The sequence below is a fragment of the Leptonychotes weddellii genome, chromosome 9 (genome assembly GCF_054177405.1).
Source record: "Leptonychotes weddellii isolate Sample4059 chromosome 9, ASM5417740v2, whole genome shotgun sequence".
Taxonomy (NCBI): Eukaryota; Metazoa; Chordata; class Mammalia; order Carnivora; family Phocidae; genus Leptonychotes; species Leptonychotes weddellii.
Window position 1 is genome coordinate 22,088,689 of NC_138377.1, and position 13,349 is coordinate 22,102,037.

Here is a 13,349-nt window from a genome sequence, read left to right on the forward strand (position 1 = left end):
AGCCCCTGCCCATGGCCTCCCCCATGGGCTGTCATGTTTTATTTCATAGCAAATGAAAGAAGGTTGAATGAGAGAGCCCTTCAAATTGTGGGATATTTTCTTCCTAAGTATTCAATCTGCACTATTCCCAAGAACTTGGCGTTAACACAAGAGAGGATTTGTTGCAAGCAAAGAGCTCTGTAGACAAAAGATTCTTTGCTCTGCAACAGCTGCAGGAGAAAATGTCACATTGGCAACTCCTATGGACAGTTATCAAGGGAAGCCAAAGTCTGGGTGTAGCTGGAAGGAAGTTTAGGGGACAGAGGAATCTTAAAGGTCTCTCATCATCTTTTTGTTTGTTCTCCTTCTCTCCTCAGATGCTGATAGGTCTTGCTGGCTACCTGAGTGGGTATGACGGGACTTTTTTGTTCCAGAAGCCTGGGGACAAATATGAACATCACAACTACATGGGAATGAGAGGAGTAAGGCTTCCTCACTTACTCTAGACTGAACCCTGGGGCCACACTCAGTCAGAAGTTATAATTGGAAGCCCTGGAGTGGTGGCAGGTGTAGACAAAGGGACTTTGGGTGGCAGTGGGAGGGGAGGATGATTGGACCCACATCCTGTAGTAGAGATTTAGGTGTAGAGATTCAGAACTGCGGTAGGTAAGAAGGGGAGGGGAGGCCACAGATAATACAGAGATCTCATGGGTAGGAGCAAGCACACACTGTCACCTATTGCCCAGCCCATGTGAGGCTTCAGACTTCAGGTTGGAGAGCAACCTAGGACCTGGGCAGCCAGGAGGCTCCTGCATCCCCCTGACGTTGGCCTCAGCACATTGGCAGGCCACACGTCATTCCTCTCCATGGCCACAACTGCTGGAGGATTGCCTACCTCTGAGGGCCCTTAAGATCTCAGCATCCCATACTCCTGACACCAGGTCCCTGCTTCTTTCCCCATGAAGGTTTCAGGCACCCAAAAGGGGTTTTCCAGTCTTGTAGAGGAGGCTATATATGTTTGCCCCGAGTTGCAGCCCGAGCCTTGATAGAGCATCGCCAGGCCTAAGTACCCAACTCTGTGGGGACCTCTTATCTGTAGCTAAATGAAACCTGCAAAATCTGACTTTGGACATGGAGCTCTCAGAGCAGGTTGCATTTATTTATAAGCTCCTTTCCTTAAGGGGCTCAAAGCACTTTAGATAAATGCTGTGTGCTTATTTGAGCTAATCATTGGGTAATTTGCATGGTCATATTATACTGTATTAAATAAGGATTACCCCAACCCTCGGGTTCATATTCTAAAGTGGTTCTGTGTCTTCCTAATGACTTTTGAACAACACATAGCATATGTAATTGGATAGAGGCCTGACTCACTGTGGGCTTGCTGTGGAAATCGACAAGGCCAAATATAACAGCCGTGTTCTCTTTCACACTAGGATACATTGCTTTCTTTTTTTTTTATTATTATTATGTTATGTTAATCACCATACATTACATCATTAGTTTTTGATGTAGTGTTCCATGATTCATTGTTTGTGTATAACACCCAGTGCTCCATGCAGAACATGCCCTCTTTAATACCCATCACCAGGCTAACCCATCCACCCCCCCTCCCCTCTAGAACCCTCAGTTTGTTTCTCAGAGTCCATCGAGGACACATTGCTTTCAATTGACAAAAAGTGACAACGCAAATGTGAGAATTTCCATTTCCCTGGGCTTGTCTATTTACTTGTGATGGACAGGGTAGGGAGGTAGAGAGAGAGCTGGTGGTTCCAAACAAAACAAAACAAAAAACAACTCTCCAGATACTGAAGAGTCAGATAATTTTTTTTTCCCAGAATTAAAATGCAACCTGTAGATTAAAGAGTGATTTCTGTTGTGATTGAAGGAAAGAGCCAAGGGAGAAATAACAGAAATAATAATAGAATTCTCTAGAATATTAAAACACCATAGAGAGGTCTTTCTCTACTTGTACCCACAGTTTTGTAGTAGAAGCTAATGTTTATTGAGTACTTTGTGTGTGCTAATAAAACTAGCCCATTTAATCTCCAGAGAAAACTCTCTGAGGCAGGAACTCTAATTTTTCATATGACACAGACGGGGAGGCTGAGATTCAGAGATGTACTGTTTTAGTCACAGCTAGCAGTTGATGGGGCAGTCCAACCTCAGAGTCCCCTACTTGAAACCATCTGCCATCCTGCACACACCTCCTTGACTGAATTTTGCTGATTTCGTGTCAGTGTTCGAGGTGATGCTCAATGGGCACATATATGTTGCTTGATTTGATGATTCACTGTCACACCATCCCTTTCTTGTTTATAGATATTCTAGGTGATTTCAGGTCACCAAGTCATGCCTGCACCAAGGGTCCTCCATTTTAAACATTAGTTTGTGCCAAGTCAAGTAGGTCTCTGATGCTTAGCTTAGCTGGCTGTTTGACTGCTTCTCTTTTCCTTCCATAGTTCTGTGCTTTCCTCGGTTCCTTGCTGGTTCCCTTTGCCTACCTCACTGTATTGGAGCTGTCCAAGTCCCTCCCCGCAGCACTGCTCACCGCTGCCCTCCTCACTTTTGGTAAGTTGTCTTATACCCATGTTTCTTAGGAAATTGCCACATTATGAGTGTATTTGGAAATCAATACATTTAAGGATCCTATCCATGGGCCCAGTGGTTAAGTAACTTTAGGATTGGGTAAATGTATTACAAATCTTATTTTCTTCACCAGTGATATTACATATAAAAATAGTTGTGTGTAGCAAACCTTTATATTATTAGAGGGTAGTGCTCACGTATATAATCCCAAAGAATAGATTATCTCCAGGTTATCCACATTTGAGTTTGGTGTGAATAAGAAGATAAATTTGTGTGTGTGCATGTGTATATTTGAAGGAGGCTTATGATTCTTTTTTTTTTTTTTTTTTTTAAAGATTTTATTTATTTGAGACAGAGAGAATGAGAGAGAGAGAGCACATGAGAGGGGGGAGGGTCAGAGGGAGAAGCAGGCTCCCTGCCGAGCAGGGAGCCCGATGCGGGACTCGATCCCGGGACTCCAGGATCATGACCTGAGCCGAAGGCAGTCGCTTAACCAACTGAGCCACCCAGGCGCCCCAGGAGGCTTATGATTCTAATTCTGCTTCTCTCAGGCTACTATCAAGGTCTCTCAGGTTACTATAAGTTTGCACTCCTTAAACTGATTTCAGCTGAATGGAAGGGCAGATGTCTCAGAAGTAGCTGGGTGGCAGGAAATAGCAAAATGGGAACTTTATTTTCTGTGGGTAATTCCCTGCTGGATAAATGAGAGTTGATCTGTAGAATTTGATTCTGTGCTATTCTGATTTTTATTAAAGTGAATTCATGACCTCATAGAACTTAACATTTAAAGAAGTCCAGGCCAAGTTAGGTGGGTATTTCAGGTGTAATTCTGGCTTTGTTTTGACAAATATGTTGCAAGATTATAGGGCCTCTCTGTAGACGATTGGTGGCTTTTTCCTTGTGTCTTTAATTTCCCTTTTCAGTTATTAATCCTCTTCATTTATTCTTTTTTTTATTCCACAACTGTTTTTCAAGCATCTCCTCTGTGCCAGGCCACTTTTCTGGGCCTCAGAGGATATGCTGATGAGACACTGTGCTGTCATGGAGCTTATCTGCTAGTACGGCGGATGATAAATAAGCAAGTAGATTGTAAGTCTGAAATGTAACAACATAAGCCATAGTGCAATGTAGAAAATAGAGTAGGGTAAGGGAGAGAGTAACGGGGAGGGATTCTCTTGTGGGTAGGGTGGCCTGAGTGAAGCAGAAGATTAAGCCATGCAGAGATCTGAGTGAAGCATGTTCAGGCAGAGGGAACAGCATCTGCAGTGGTCCTGGTGCAAGGCAGCATTTGGTGGATTCAGGGAACAGCAAGGAGGCCAAGTGTCGCCAGAGTGGAGTGAGTGAGGCAGAGGGTGTTGGTGGAGGAGGTTGTTTGGGGAGGGACACCATGCCGGCTTTGGCAGTCGTCATGAGGACTTGGTTAGTCTGAGTGAGATGGCAAGGCATTGGAAGCTTCAAGCAGTGGCTTGATGTAATGAAATTTTGTTTGAAGAACAATCACTTGGGTGCCTTTGCGGAGAATCTGCTTCCAACGGAGACTTCACGTAAAATGCTAAGACTCTATCCTAGGTATGGGTAGTCTGTGGCTATATAAGCAGGTGGCAGAACTCCCATTTTGGTGGTGGAAATGAGGAAGAGCCCTCGTCTCAGGACTGCTCTATCTGATTGAATGATATGGTCGTTCCTTGGGTCACTGGCCTGAAAGGAGTGTGAGATATAGTTTCCTATCCCTGGGCTTTGATGTACCCCAAAGCTATGGCCTTCCACCTCCCTGATGACTCAGTGGCTCATCTGGTCTTGACTGTATAAATGCTTACATGCAATTAAGTATAAGGGGCACTATTTCTTATTGTTGGGGTGTTTGGTTCTCAGGGGGCCCATCTCTGATTCCCTTTTTGACTGCTGAGCTCATGTTTTTCAGATACAGGATGCCTTACTCTGTCCCAGTATATCCTCCTTGACCCCATCTTGATGTTCTTCATCATGGCTGCCATGCTGAGCATGGTCAAGTACAACTCCTGTGCTGACAGGTCAGAAACACCATCTCTGTGGGCTGGGCGTTGGGGGTCAGAAGCTATGGCAACTCTGGAATTTCTGTAGCCAGGGACAGGGTGGGTGCCTATAGGACTTGTCTTGAAGCTGCACTTAAGGCAAGCATACTTTTTTTTTAAACTTAGATTGTCCATTTTAGATCATAAAAATAGATTTTAATATGTTTTCTAGACATACTTTTTTTTGTTTTGCGTAAGACTAAAAAAATATCAATGATCTTTTTAAAGAATGTTCTAATGGGTGGATTTGGGTAGGGGTTTGTGGATATTATGGAAGAGTCCTAATGCCTTCCCAGCCCACCATCTTCTAAGCTACCCCTTGGCACCAGCGCTGGTTAGGGATCCCAGGATAACTTTATCCTTCACATTCTCTGTCCTAGAGGGGAGGGAACCAGGACAGAAACTGCCTGGGAGCTATTTGTCTCCCTGCCGTCAGTGGTTGCATCCACTCCTGACCTATTGACGGGAATAATTTATATAAAAGGTTGACTTAAGCAGTCCATGCCAGTCAAGAGGATCTCTGCAGGCCCGGGTCAGTTCTAAAGCTGTTCTGGAGGGCCTGGTCTTCTTCCAGAATGGTCTTTTGCAGATCCTCCTTTTGCCTCTGAGAGAGTAGAGTAGGTTATTCATTCTATTCAAACCAAAAGAGCTGGCTCTGCCTAGGCTTTTCTAGGAGTCAGCTTGGTTTCACCATGGCCAGGCTCATTAAATTACATTATGCCAATAAAGCCGGATCCAGTGACTACCATCTCTCCCTGGCTTTGGGTGGTCATCTCCCCCTACCACGCCCACCTCCACCTGCCATTTCTTGAATACATACTATGTGCCAGGTCCTGTGCTAGGAGCCGGAGGCATGGAGGTACGTAAGTCTCGCAGTTCAGGGGCCTTCACTCCTCCAGAGGAGGCAGCCAGCTAATGGGGAAATTGCAGCACTGAGCACTGGGTGCTGTAAGGGGAGCAAACCTCGGAACCGACTGCCAGGGTTAGGACTATGCTCTCCCGCATGCTAGCTGTACTGCTTGCCCTCTCTGTACCTCGATTTCCTCCTGTGGGAGAAGGGGATAATAATAGGACCTACCTCTGTGGAGTTGTAGTGAAGGTTAAAGCGTTTATACAAATCAAGTGCTCGGAACAGCGCCTGACACATAGTAAGCACTCAATAATTGCCGGCTTCCCAAGGGCCACAGGCGACCCCCAGGAGAGAGAGGGCTGACTTAATCCGGTAGGCTGCTCTGGATTTGCCTTTTCCTTCCACCTGAACAGTAAGCCTCTTGCTTAATTTGAGCCCTGTACTTAGCCAGGAAAGCTATGGCCCCTCTCCCAGAAAAATATCCTACTCACTCTCACACTGCTTCCTGCGGTTTTGAGAGTTCCATAACCACATGCTCCTTGGAGCCACGCCATGGTCTCCTGAGGTTAGGAGCCCTCAAGAAAGAGGGCAGGCCATGGCCTCTCAGGGTCACAGAACCTCTGCCCTTCCCCACTGCTGCTCTCGTTTTTGAGTTTGGTTCCAGCTGCCAAACTGAACTCTGTGTCTTGTTGGTTTTCAGGCCCTTCTCTGCCCCCTGGTGGTTCTGGCTCAGCCTGACTGGCATTAATCTGGCTGGTGCTTTAGGGGTCAAGTTTGTTGGCCTCTTTATCATCCTGCAAGTGGGGTGGAACACCATTTCAGACCTTTGGCACCTGTTTGGAGACCTCAGTCTTTCAGTGGTGAGAACCCAAGTGCTTGTAGAAATGTCTTTGCTCCTTGGTATTGCTCAGCAGAGCCAGTGGCCTTTCTCCGCCTCTGCTGCAGGTGGTGGCGTGCTGTATTCTGGCCTGAGGTGGGCTGGCTCCGGCCCCTGTCTGTAGGCAGCATGACAACAGGAAGGAGGCCATGCTTGGAGGCTAGAGAGGTTTAAAGGGAGAGGATGAACTAACATCCTTGGCATTTTCTTTTGGCATTTGTTTCTGCGATGTTTTTTAAATGCTCTACAAACTACCCAGTCACGTAGTCTGTCCAGCTGGGCTCAATGCCAAATATATGGCCGACACTAGCTGCATGGGATCTTCAGTAAAATGGGTAGGGTGACTTTCTGAACTCACCATTTTCTTTCTCTGACCCAGGGTCTCCAGATTTGGAGGCCAGGAAAGGCCTTTAGAGTTTATTAAAGTGTTATTTACTAAGAGCTGATTCTGTGCTAGGCACTGTGCGAAGTGCTTCACCTTCACTGGCTCATTTACCTCTCCTAACAGTCCTGTGAGGTAGGTAGTTAATTACCTTCTCTTTACAAATGAGGAAGTCCAGACCCAGAGAGGTAATAATGTGTCCCAGACCATACAAGTAAAAGGTAGATGTAGGATTCAGACTTAGAGGAGGCTGACTCCAGACCTGAACTACTTTGCCACAAGGCTTCACCATCACCTCTGAACCAAAGTCTCGATAAGTTCATTTATTCGCTCAGAAAATATAGACAGACTACCCTTTCAGTCTGAAACATGGAATATGCAGATGAAAAAAACAAGGATTCCTGCCCTCCAGAGACAATGGAGAGAGAGAAATAAGTAAACAGGTGATTACAGTCCAGCCAAAAAGTGCTGTGAGGGCACAGTGGAGGGCACGAGCCCAGGTCAAGTGGTCCAGGAAGGTTTCGGGGGGGGGGGAGCCGAGGCCTGAGATGCAGATCAGGAACACTTATGCGTGTGACGGATGGGGCTGGCACAGTACAGGAAACGTGGGGACCATGCGCGGAGCTCAGTGTGACTGGAATATAGAAGGGACTGATGAGTGATGAGGCTGAAGATGCAGGGATGGTCTGGGATCCTGGGTGAGGGCCTGCACAGGCAGCAGAGGGCTGGCCCATGTTCACCACCCTGCAGCGCTGGGGTGGTGGGGTGTCATGGAAAGGCTAGGGTTTCCATGTATTTTTTCTTGTTGGCTCTTAGTTTTTCAATTTTTTGTGATTTTGACTTATGCATAAAAAGTTACATGTAACGCGCATAGAAGGTATAAGGTAGAATAAAGCCCCATATGCCCAGCACCCCGAACTGGCTCTGTTTGCAGGTGACTGTGGGGAAACACCTGACCGCTCGCATCCTGTGCCTCATAGTGTTGCCGCTGACTCTCTACATGGCCACTTATGCTGTTCACTTCATGGTGCTGAACAAAAGGTACAGCAGAGCCTTTCCAGCCTCTTGCTTCCCGTCTTCCTCTTGCCTCTCAGCCTGTAGGTGGGGTGTGTGATTTCCTGGGTCTGTGGTTGGGATGTTCGAGGGACCTGGTGGGTTTTATCTGTTCGTTTCCTCCTGTGTTCTGTCTTTTGGATATCCAAAGGGCTCAGAAAAGCCAGCACCCTGGCCTGAAGGAAGAGGAGAACTTCCTAATAGCCAAACTGCCCCTTATCCCTAAGCAGAGTCCCTGTGCTTCACAGGGATGGGCAGAATAAGGTGTGCAGTTGGAGGAGGGTGACAATCGCAGCAACACTAGCCGAGGCTCACATTTAACGAGTAGCGACCAAGTGTCAGCATTTTGTACATATTATCTCACTTTCATCATGATTGTTTTTGAGTTCTTTTGATTTTTTTTAAATCCCCAATTTATAAATGAGAACTGAGGCTAAGCAAAGTTAGGTACTTCTGAAGGTCACCACCTAGCTAGTAAGTGGCTGAGTTGAGATTTGGACCCCTGTTTCTCCAACTCCATCACCTGTGTTTGTCCCATGATACCACACTGCCCCTCTGGTTGTCTTCTTTTAAACTAGTTGCACAAGGCTCTTCCTAGGGTTCCCAGGAAATTAGAATTTCTCTCCAGTACCTTGTCTGTCTTCTGCTCCTTTCCCCACAGTGGTCCTGGCGATGGCTTCTTCAGTTCTGCCTTCCAGGCCCGGCTTTCAGGCAACAACCTTCACAATGCTTCCATCCCCGAACGTGAGTATCTCCTGGCCTTTATGAAGGTAGAAGGGCAGAAGCCTTTCTGGGTGGGTGAATTGGAAAAGACAAGTATGATAGCCTGTAGATGGCAAACTGGGAGAAACATCCAGTTAGACCTGGTATGAGCCCTCAAAAGAGTGACTTGGGACACAGGACGTGCAGCCCTGAGCAGCAGTCTCTTTGACTGTAAAGAATAACTTCTCCCTTGTGCTGTGGAAGCATCTAAGTCAGCTCCATGGGAAGGCAACCAGAGGAAATCTGGTGAAAGGACAAGGCCCTCTGGTGCTAATGGTCAGTTTCCACCATCGTATTCTGTGACTCACATCCCGTCCTTATTCACAGATCATAATGGAGCGCATGTTAGCCATATTGAAGACTGTAAGTGGATCCCTTCCAGAGTAGAGGATCTGGTGACCGTGTGTGTTAAGTGTATAAAGAGGAAACACAGAGCTCTGGGATCAAAGGGTGCAGGAGATCACTTCTGCTAGGGAGTTGGAGGGCATCAGAGGTACACAGAGTGAGATGCTGTGGAGTCCAGCCCTGGAAGAATGGGTAGATTCGAACAGATGGAGAGGGAGGAGAGGGCATATAGGGCAGAGGGGACAGCAAGATCAAGGCCAAGAACAGGGCACAACGTAAGGTACAGATTATCCCCAGAAAAGTACTAGAAGATAAGGCTGAAAGGATAGGTTGGGCCCGGATTATGAGGGTTTGAAATGTTTGGGTGAGGTGTTTGACTTCATTAAACAGGCAGTGGAGACCCAGCGGAGGCCTCTGAGCAGGAAGGAGGACAGGAAGGCTGGGGCCGTAGGGAGGCGACACTGATGGCAAAGTGCAGGACGGCTAGGGAGGGGGTGGGACTGGAGGCAGGGGCTCCCCTCTGGAAAGCTCTTCCGGGTACTTGAGCTGGGCATCATGGTAGCAGCCACAGGGGTGGTGCAGATGGGCAGGGACAAGCGAGATTAGACATGGAAAGAGAAGAGGAAAGATGTCACTGAGGACTTGAGCCCAGGTAATTGTTTCTGGGAGGCACAATGATGCCTTCTAGTCTCTCCAGTGCCTTGCACAGTGTGTAGGACACAGGGGGCCCGCCAAGACTGTGCATAGAATGAGAAATAGGAAAGCAGGTTAAAAAGTTGGTTTAGAAAGGCAGATACTGGTTCCACTGTAGAGAGGTTGACTTTGAGATGCTTGGGGAAATCCATGCAACGGGGCAGCTGATGTTTTCAGAGGACGAATCAGTCAGCCAGCTAAAGGGGGAAGCGGTACCGTGGCGGTGGCTGTGACCTGTAAGGAACCTGGAGAGAGAGAATGAGAACTGGGCTGGCTGAAGTCAGGTCACTTGGGAGTGCAGGAGGGAGGGGGTTAGGGAAGGAGGCTGCAGAGGACAGTCCATGAGGGAGTGTGGGTTGAGAAGGGGGAACAAAGCATTTCCAGAAGCAAAGGTGGTCAGCAGTGTGAGGGGCTGCATATGTTGGCCTGCGTGAGAACGTAGAAGAGGAGCTGTGGGGTTTTGCAAATGCCTACTTGTTATTTAAAAGGCCTAGCTCACTGTGATCTCTTCCGTCAAGCCAGCCTCTTCTTACTCTTTGCATGAGAATTCATCCTACTCTGCACTGGGCTCCCACCATGTCACACATTGTCACACCTTTGCTGGCGCATTTGCCCACTGTCCTGTGCTCATCGGTGTGTGCAGCCATCTTCCCTAAGACTGGGCTCTCCCAGGGCCACAGCCAGGCCCCCTCCAGCTTTGGATCCACTGTGTAATTGGTACGATCTGTTGACCAAATGAACAAACAAAGGAAGACCGGAGTAGCCTATCTATGATGGAGCGAGACAGGTTTCAGTGGACTCGAGAATGGCAGGGCAGCCAGATTACAGGGGACTGAGAAGAAGGACAGTAAGGAAGAAAGAGGCTTCTCAGTTACCCAGGGCCTGCAGGCAGAAGGGATGTTCTTGGGTAAACGGTTTACTCTTTTTTTTTTAAATTCAGAATTAAACAAACCCAACCACCACTGAACAACTACTTTATATAGTATTAGATTCAAAAGGCTCAAAAGGATTTCACAAAAATGTAAATTATCTTAACAGTCTATCATAACATTATATCTATCTTGAAGAATATTCTAAGGTGAAGAAAGCTCTGACTTGCAGAAGCAGAGGCTGGCCCGGAAGCCGATGACAGCCCACAGAGGCCAGGGCTTAGCAGGTTGGTCTCTGGAGCTGAGATCAACTGCCACTTAGCAGCGGCCATCACTGACAAGACTCTAAGGAACCTCTGGGCCTCAGTATCCTCACCTGTAATCTGGTTTCTGCCTTACAAATTTGTTGCAAAGATGCAGTGTTCTGTTCCAATTAAAGCACTTTATATGCAAAAAAAAAAAAAGAATATTCTAGCTAAGACATGAAATGCTTCTTTCTTTCTTTATTGTGTTTAATGTATGTATAGACTTTGAAGGATGGGCAGTTTCTAATCTTTTGCTATTACAAATAGTGCTTTGATAATGCCACTGTTAATACCAGTGCTTCTTCTGAAGTCCTGAGGAGGGAAGGGAGGTGAGGGCACCAGTGAGACCCTGTAGTGAACTCCCACTTGAGCTGACGCCGTGGGAGTGAGAAGGTACCTGTGCGTCTCGCTTTAGGCGGTGCTGGGCCCAGTGCCATCTGTTAGAGGCTTAGTGAGTCCTGTGGCTTTAGAGGCCCCTGCTAGTCACGGGCCAACTCACACCCTCCACCGTTCCTTCCTCCCAGATCTGGCCTATGGCTCCGTGATCACCGTGAAGAACCTGCGGATGGCCATCGGCTATCTCCACTCCCACAGACACCTCTACCCCGAGGGCGTCGGCGCCCGCCAGCAGCAGGTCAGCGAGCTTCTTGTACTTTCTGTACTGCGGCAACACCAAGCTGTCGGCCGGGCCGGAACCCATGCTTCTCTTTCTTGCTCCCGCCCTTTACCTGCGCTGTCCTCCCTGCTTGAAACGGTCTTACTCCTGCACCCTGCTTCTCTTTCCTCTGGGTGACTCCAGCTTCTTTAGGCTTCAGTGCAAGTGTTCCCTCTGATTACCGTGACCCACCTCTACTCAATACCGGGTACGTGCCTCTCTCATGAGGGGCTTGCCTGGCACGATTTGTAAGCCTCTGCAGTTACCCTTTTCACATTGAATTGTGAGTGCTTCCTTCCTCCTGTCTCTTTGCTACTTGATTGCTAGCTCTTGGAAGGCTCAAGTGCCCGGCACAGTGCTTGGCTTGACATGGATGATGGTCAAGTGTTGTGGCTGTAAACACAGACCTGGAAACCAGACTGTGTTATCTGGGTCTGAATCCTGGTTCCACCAGAGTATGACTTTGAACAAGTTACTTGACCTTTCTCTGCTTCAGTATCTTCATCTTTAAATTAGGGAAAATAAATAGTGCCCTTCTCCACCATAGGGTAGTTGCAGATTAAAAGTATGAAGCGATACATGTGACGTGCACCCTGGGGGATTAGCCATGAGTATTCCCTGAATGAGTGAGCGACACTGTGTCTGTGTCCGTGTCCACGAGTGTCGGGTGTGGCTGTGGCGGACAGTGCCTGAGAGGGAGAAGCAGGATGTTGGAGAGGTTGGGGAGGCCAGGCTGTGCAGAGGCCTTCCATGTTACAGTAGATTTGACTTTGTTCTATGGGCATTGGTGAGGCGTTGAGATTTATGAAGGCATGATAAGATGTGATTAGATTTTTAGGTTAGAAAGAAATAGTGATAGATTGAAAGGAGGGGCAGATTGGAGTCAAGAAATGAGTTGGGAGGCAATAATCATGACAAAGAATGGTGAATAGAGGCAAAGACCATGAATAGAGGTGGGAATTGATTCAGGAAACACTTCACAGGTCAGTGTCAGGGCCCCATCACTGGTGGCTGTCAGGGCCTAGCTATATCTAGGTCTGTAGGTTGGAGATCAAGGTGTATGTGTGATAATGCTATTCCACCATAGTCAGAAATGGAGGAGGAAGAGTAGCTCTGGAGATGAGAGAGTTTCCTTTGTGTATTGTAGATTTGGGGCTTGTATCAGGAAGGAGATCTGAGTGTGTAGCATATGGGTGTCAATGACACAGTGGGATGGGTGGCATTGCCCAGGAAGGGTGTGCAGAGGGAGGAGAGCCAGTGAAGGAGCCCTGGGGGGCAGCAACACTTAGGCAGTGGCGAAGATGCTCCCAGGGGCGCCGGTAGAAGAGGCTGAGAAGGAGGGCATGAACAGGGAGGTGGGAGGAGAGCACAGGGCAGACAGCATCCCCAGGAGGATGGTGCTCAGCAGTTCAGGTGCTGCAAAAGCCTCAGAAAAGGTGGGGGCCTTTAAGAAAGAGGCCTTTAAACGACAGTAAAGGGGGCCTCGTCGCTAAAAGGGATTGCTTCTGAGGAGTGGTGAGGCCCCAGGTCTCAGCTGCTGTGACAGGGAGGAGAGGAGAGGGGAGGCGTGCAGGCTGCAGGGCAGGCTATTGTGCTGAGAGGCTTGGAGTGATGTTTCTCTTCTGGCAAAATGACCAGTATTTTTACTTGGCAAAAAAACTGGGCTTGGAGCTGGGCTCCAGTGTGGGGCTTGAACTCATGACCCTGAGATTGAGACCTGAGCAGAGATCAAGAGTTTGACACTTAACAGACTGAGCCACCCAGGTGTTCCAGTTTCTTGTATATTCTTAATACCATCATTCCTGATTTTTTCTTTTTTTTTTTAAAGATTTTATTTATTTATTTGAGAGAGAGAGAATGAGAGACAGAGAGCATGAGAGGGAGGAGGGTCAGAGGGAGAAGCAGACTCCCTGCCAAGCAGGGAGCCCGATGCGGGACT

General features: G+C 47.8%; 1 protein-coding gene across 7 annotated transcripts in view; it reads left to right on the forward strand.

The window, feature by feature from the left end:
- Nucleotides 1-13,349, forward strand: part of POMT2 (protein O-mannosyltransferase 2) — a 42,816-nt gene that overhangs the window by 12,608 nt on the left and 16,859 nt on the right. For all 7 annotated transcript variants that reach the window (XR_014148333.1, XR_014148334.1, XM_081830150.1 and 4 more), the window contains exons 3-9: nucleotides 357-461; nucleotides 2,442-2,550; nucleotides 4,490-4,598; nucleotides 6,170-6,329; nucleotides 7,663-7,769; nucleotides 8,443-8,525; nucleotides 11,280-11,389. Coding sequence is in view for 5 of the 7 variants with exons in the window: in XM_081830150.1 (XP_081686276.1) it covers nucleotides 357-461; nucleotides 2,442-2,550; nucleotides 4,490-4,598; nucleotides 6,170-6,329; nucleotides 7,663-7,769; nucleotides 8,443-8,525; nucleotides 11,280-11,389 (783 nt within the window). In the remaining 2 variants the exon portion in view is untranslated. The remainder of the gene's footprint in view (nucleotides 1-356; nucleotides 462-2,441; nucleotides 2,551-4,489; nucleotides 4,599-6,169; nucleotides 6,330-7,662; nucleotides 7,770-8,442; nucleotides 8,526-11,279; nucleotides 11,390-13,349) is intronic.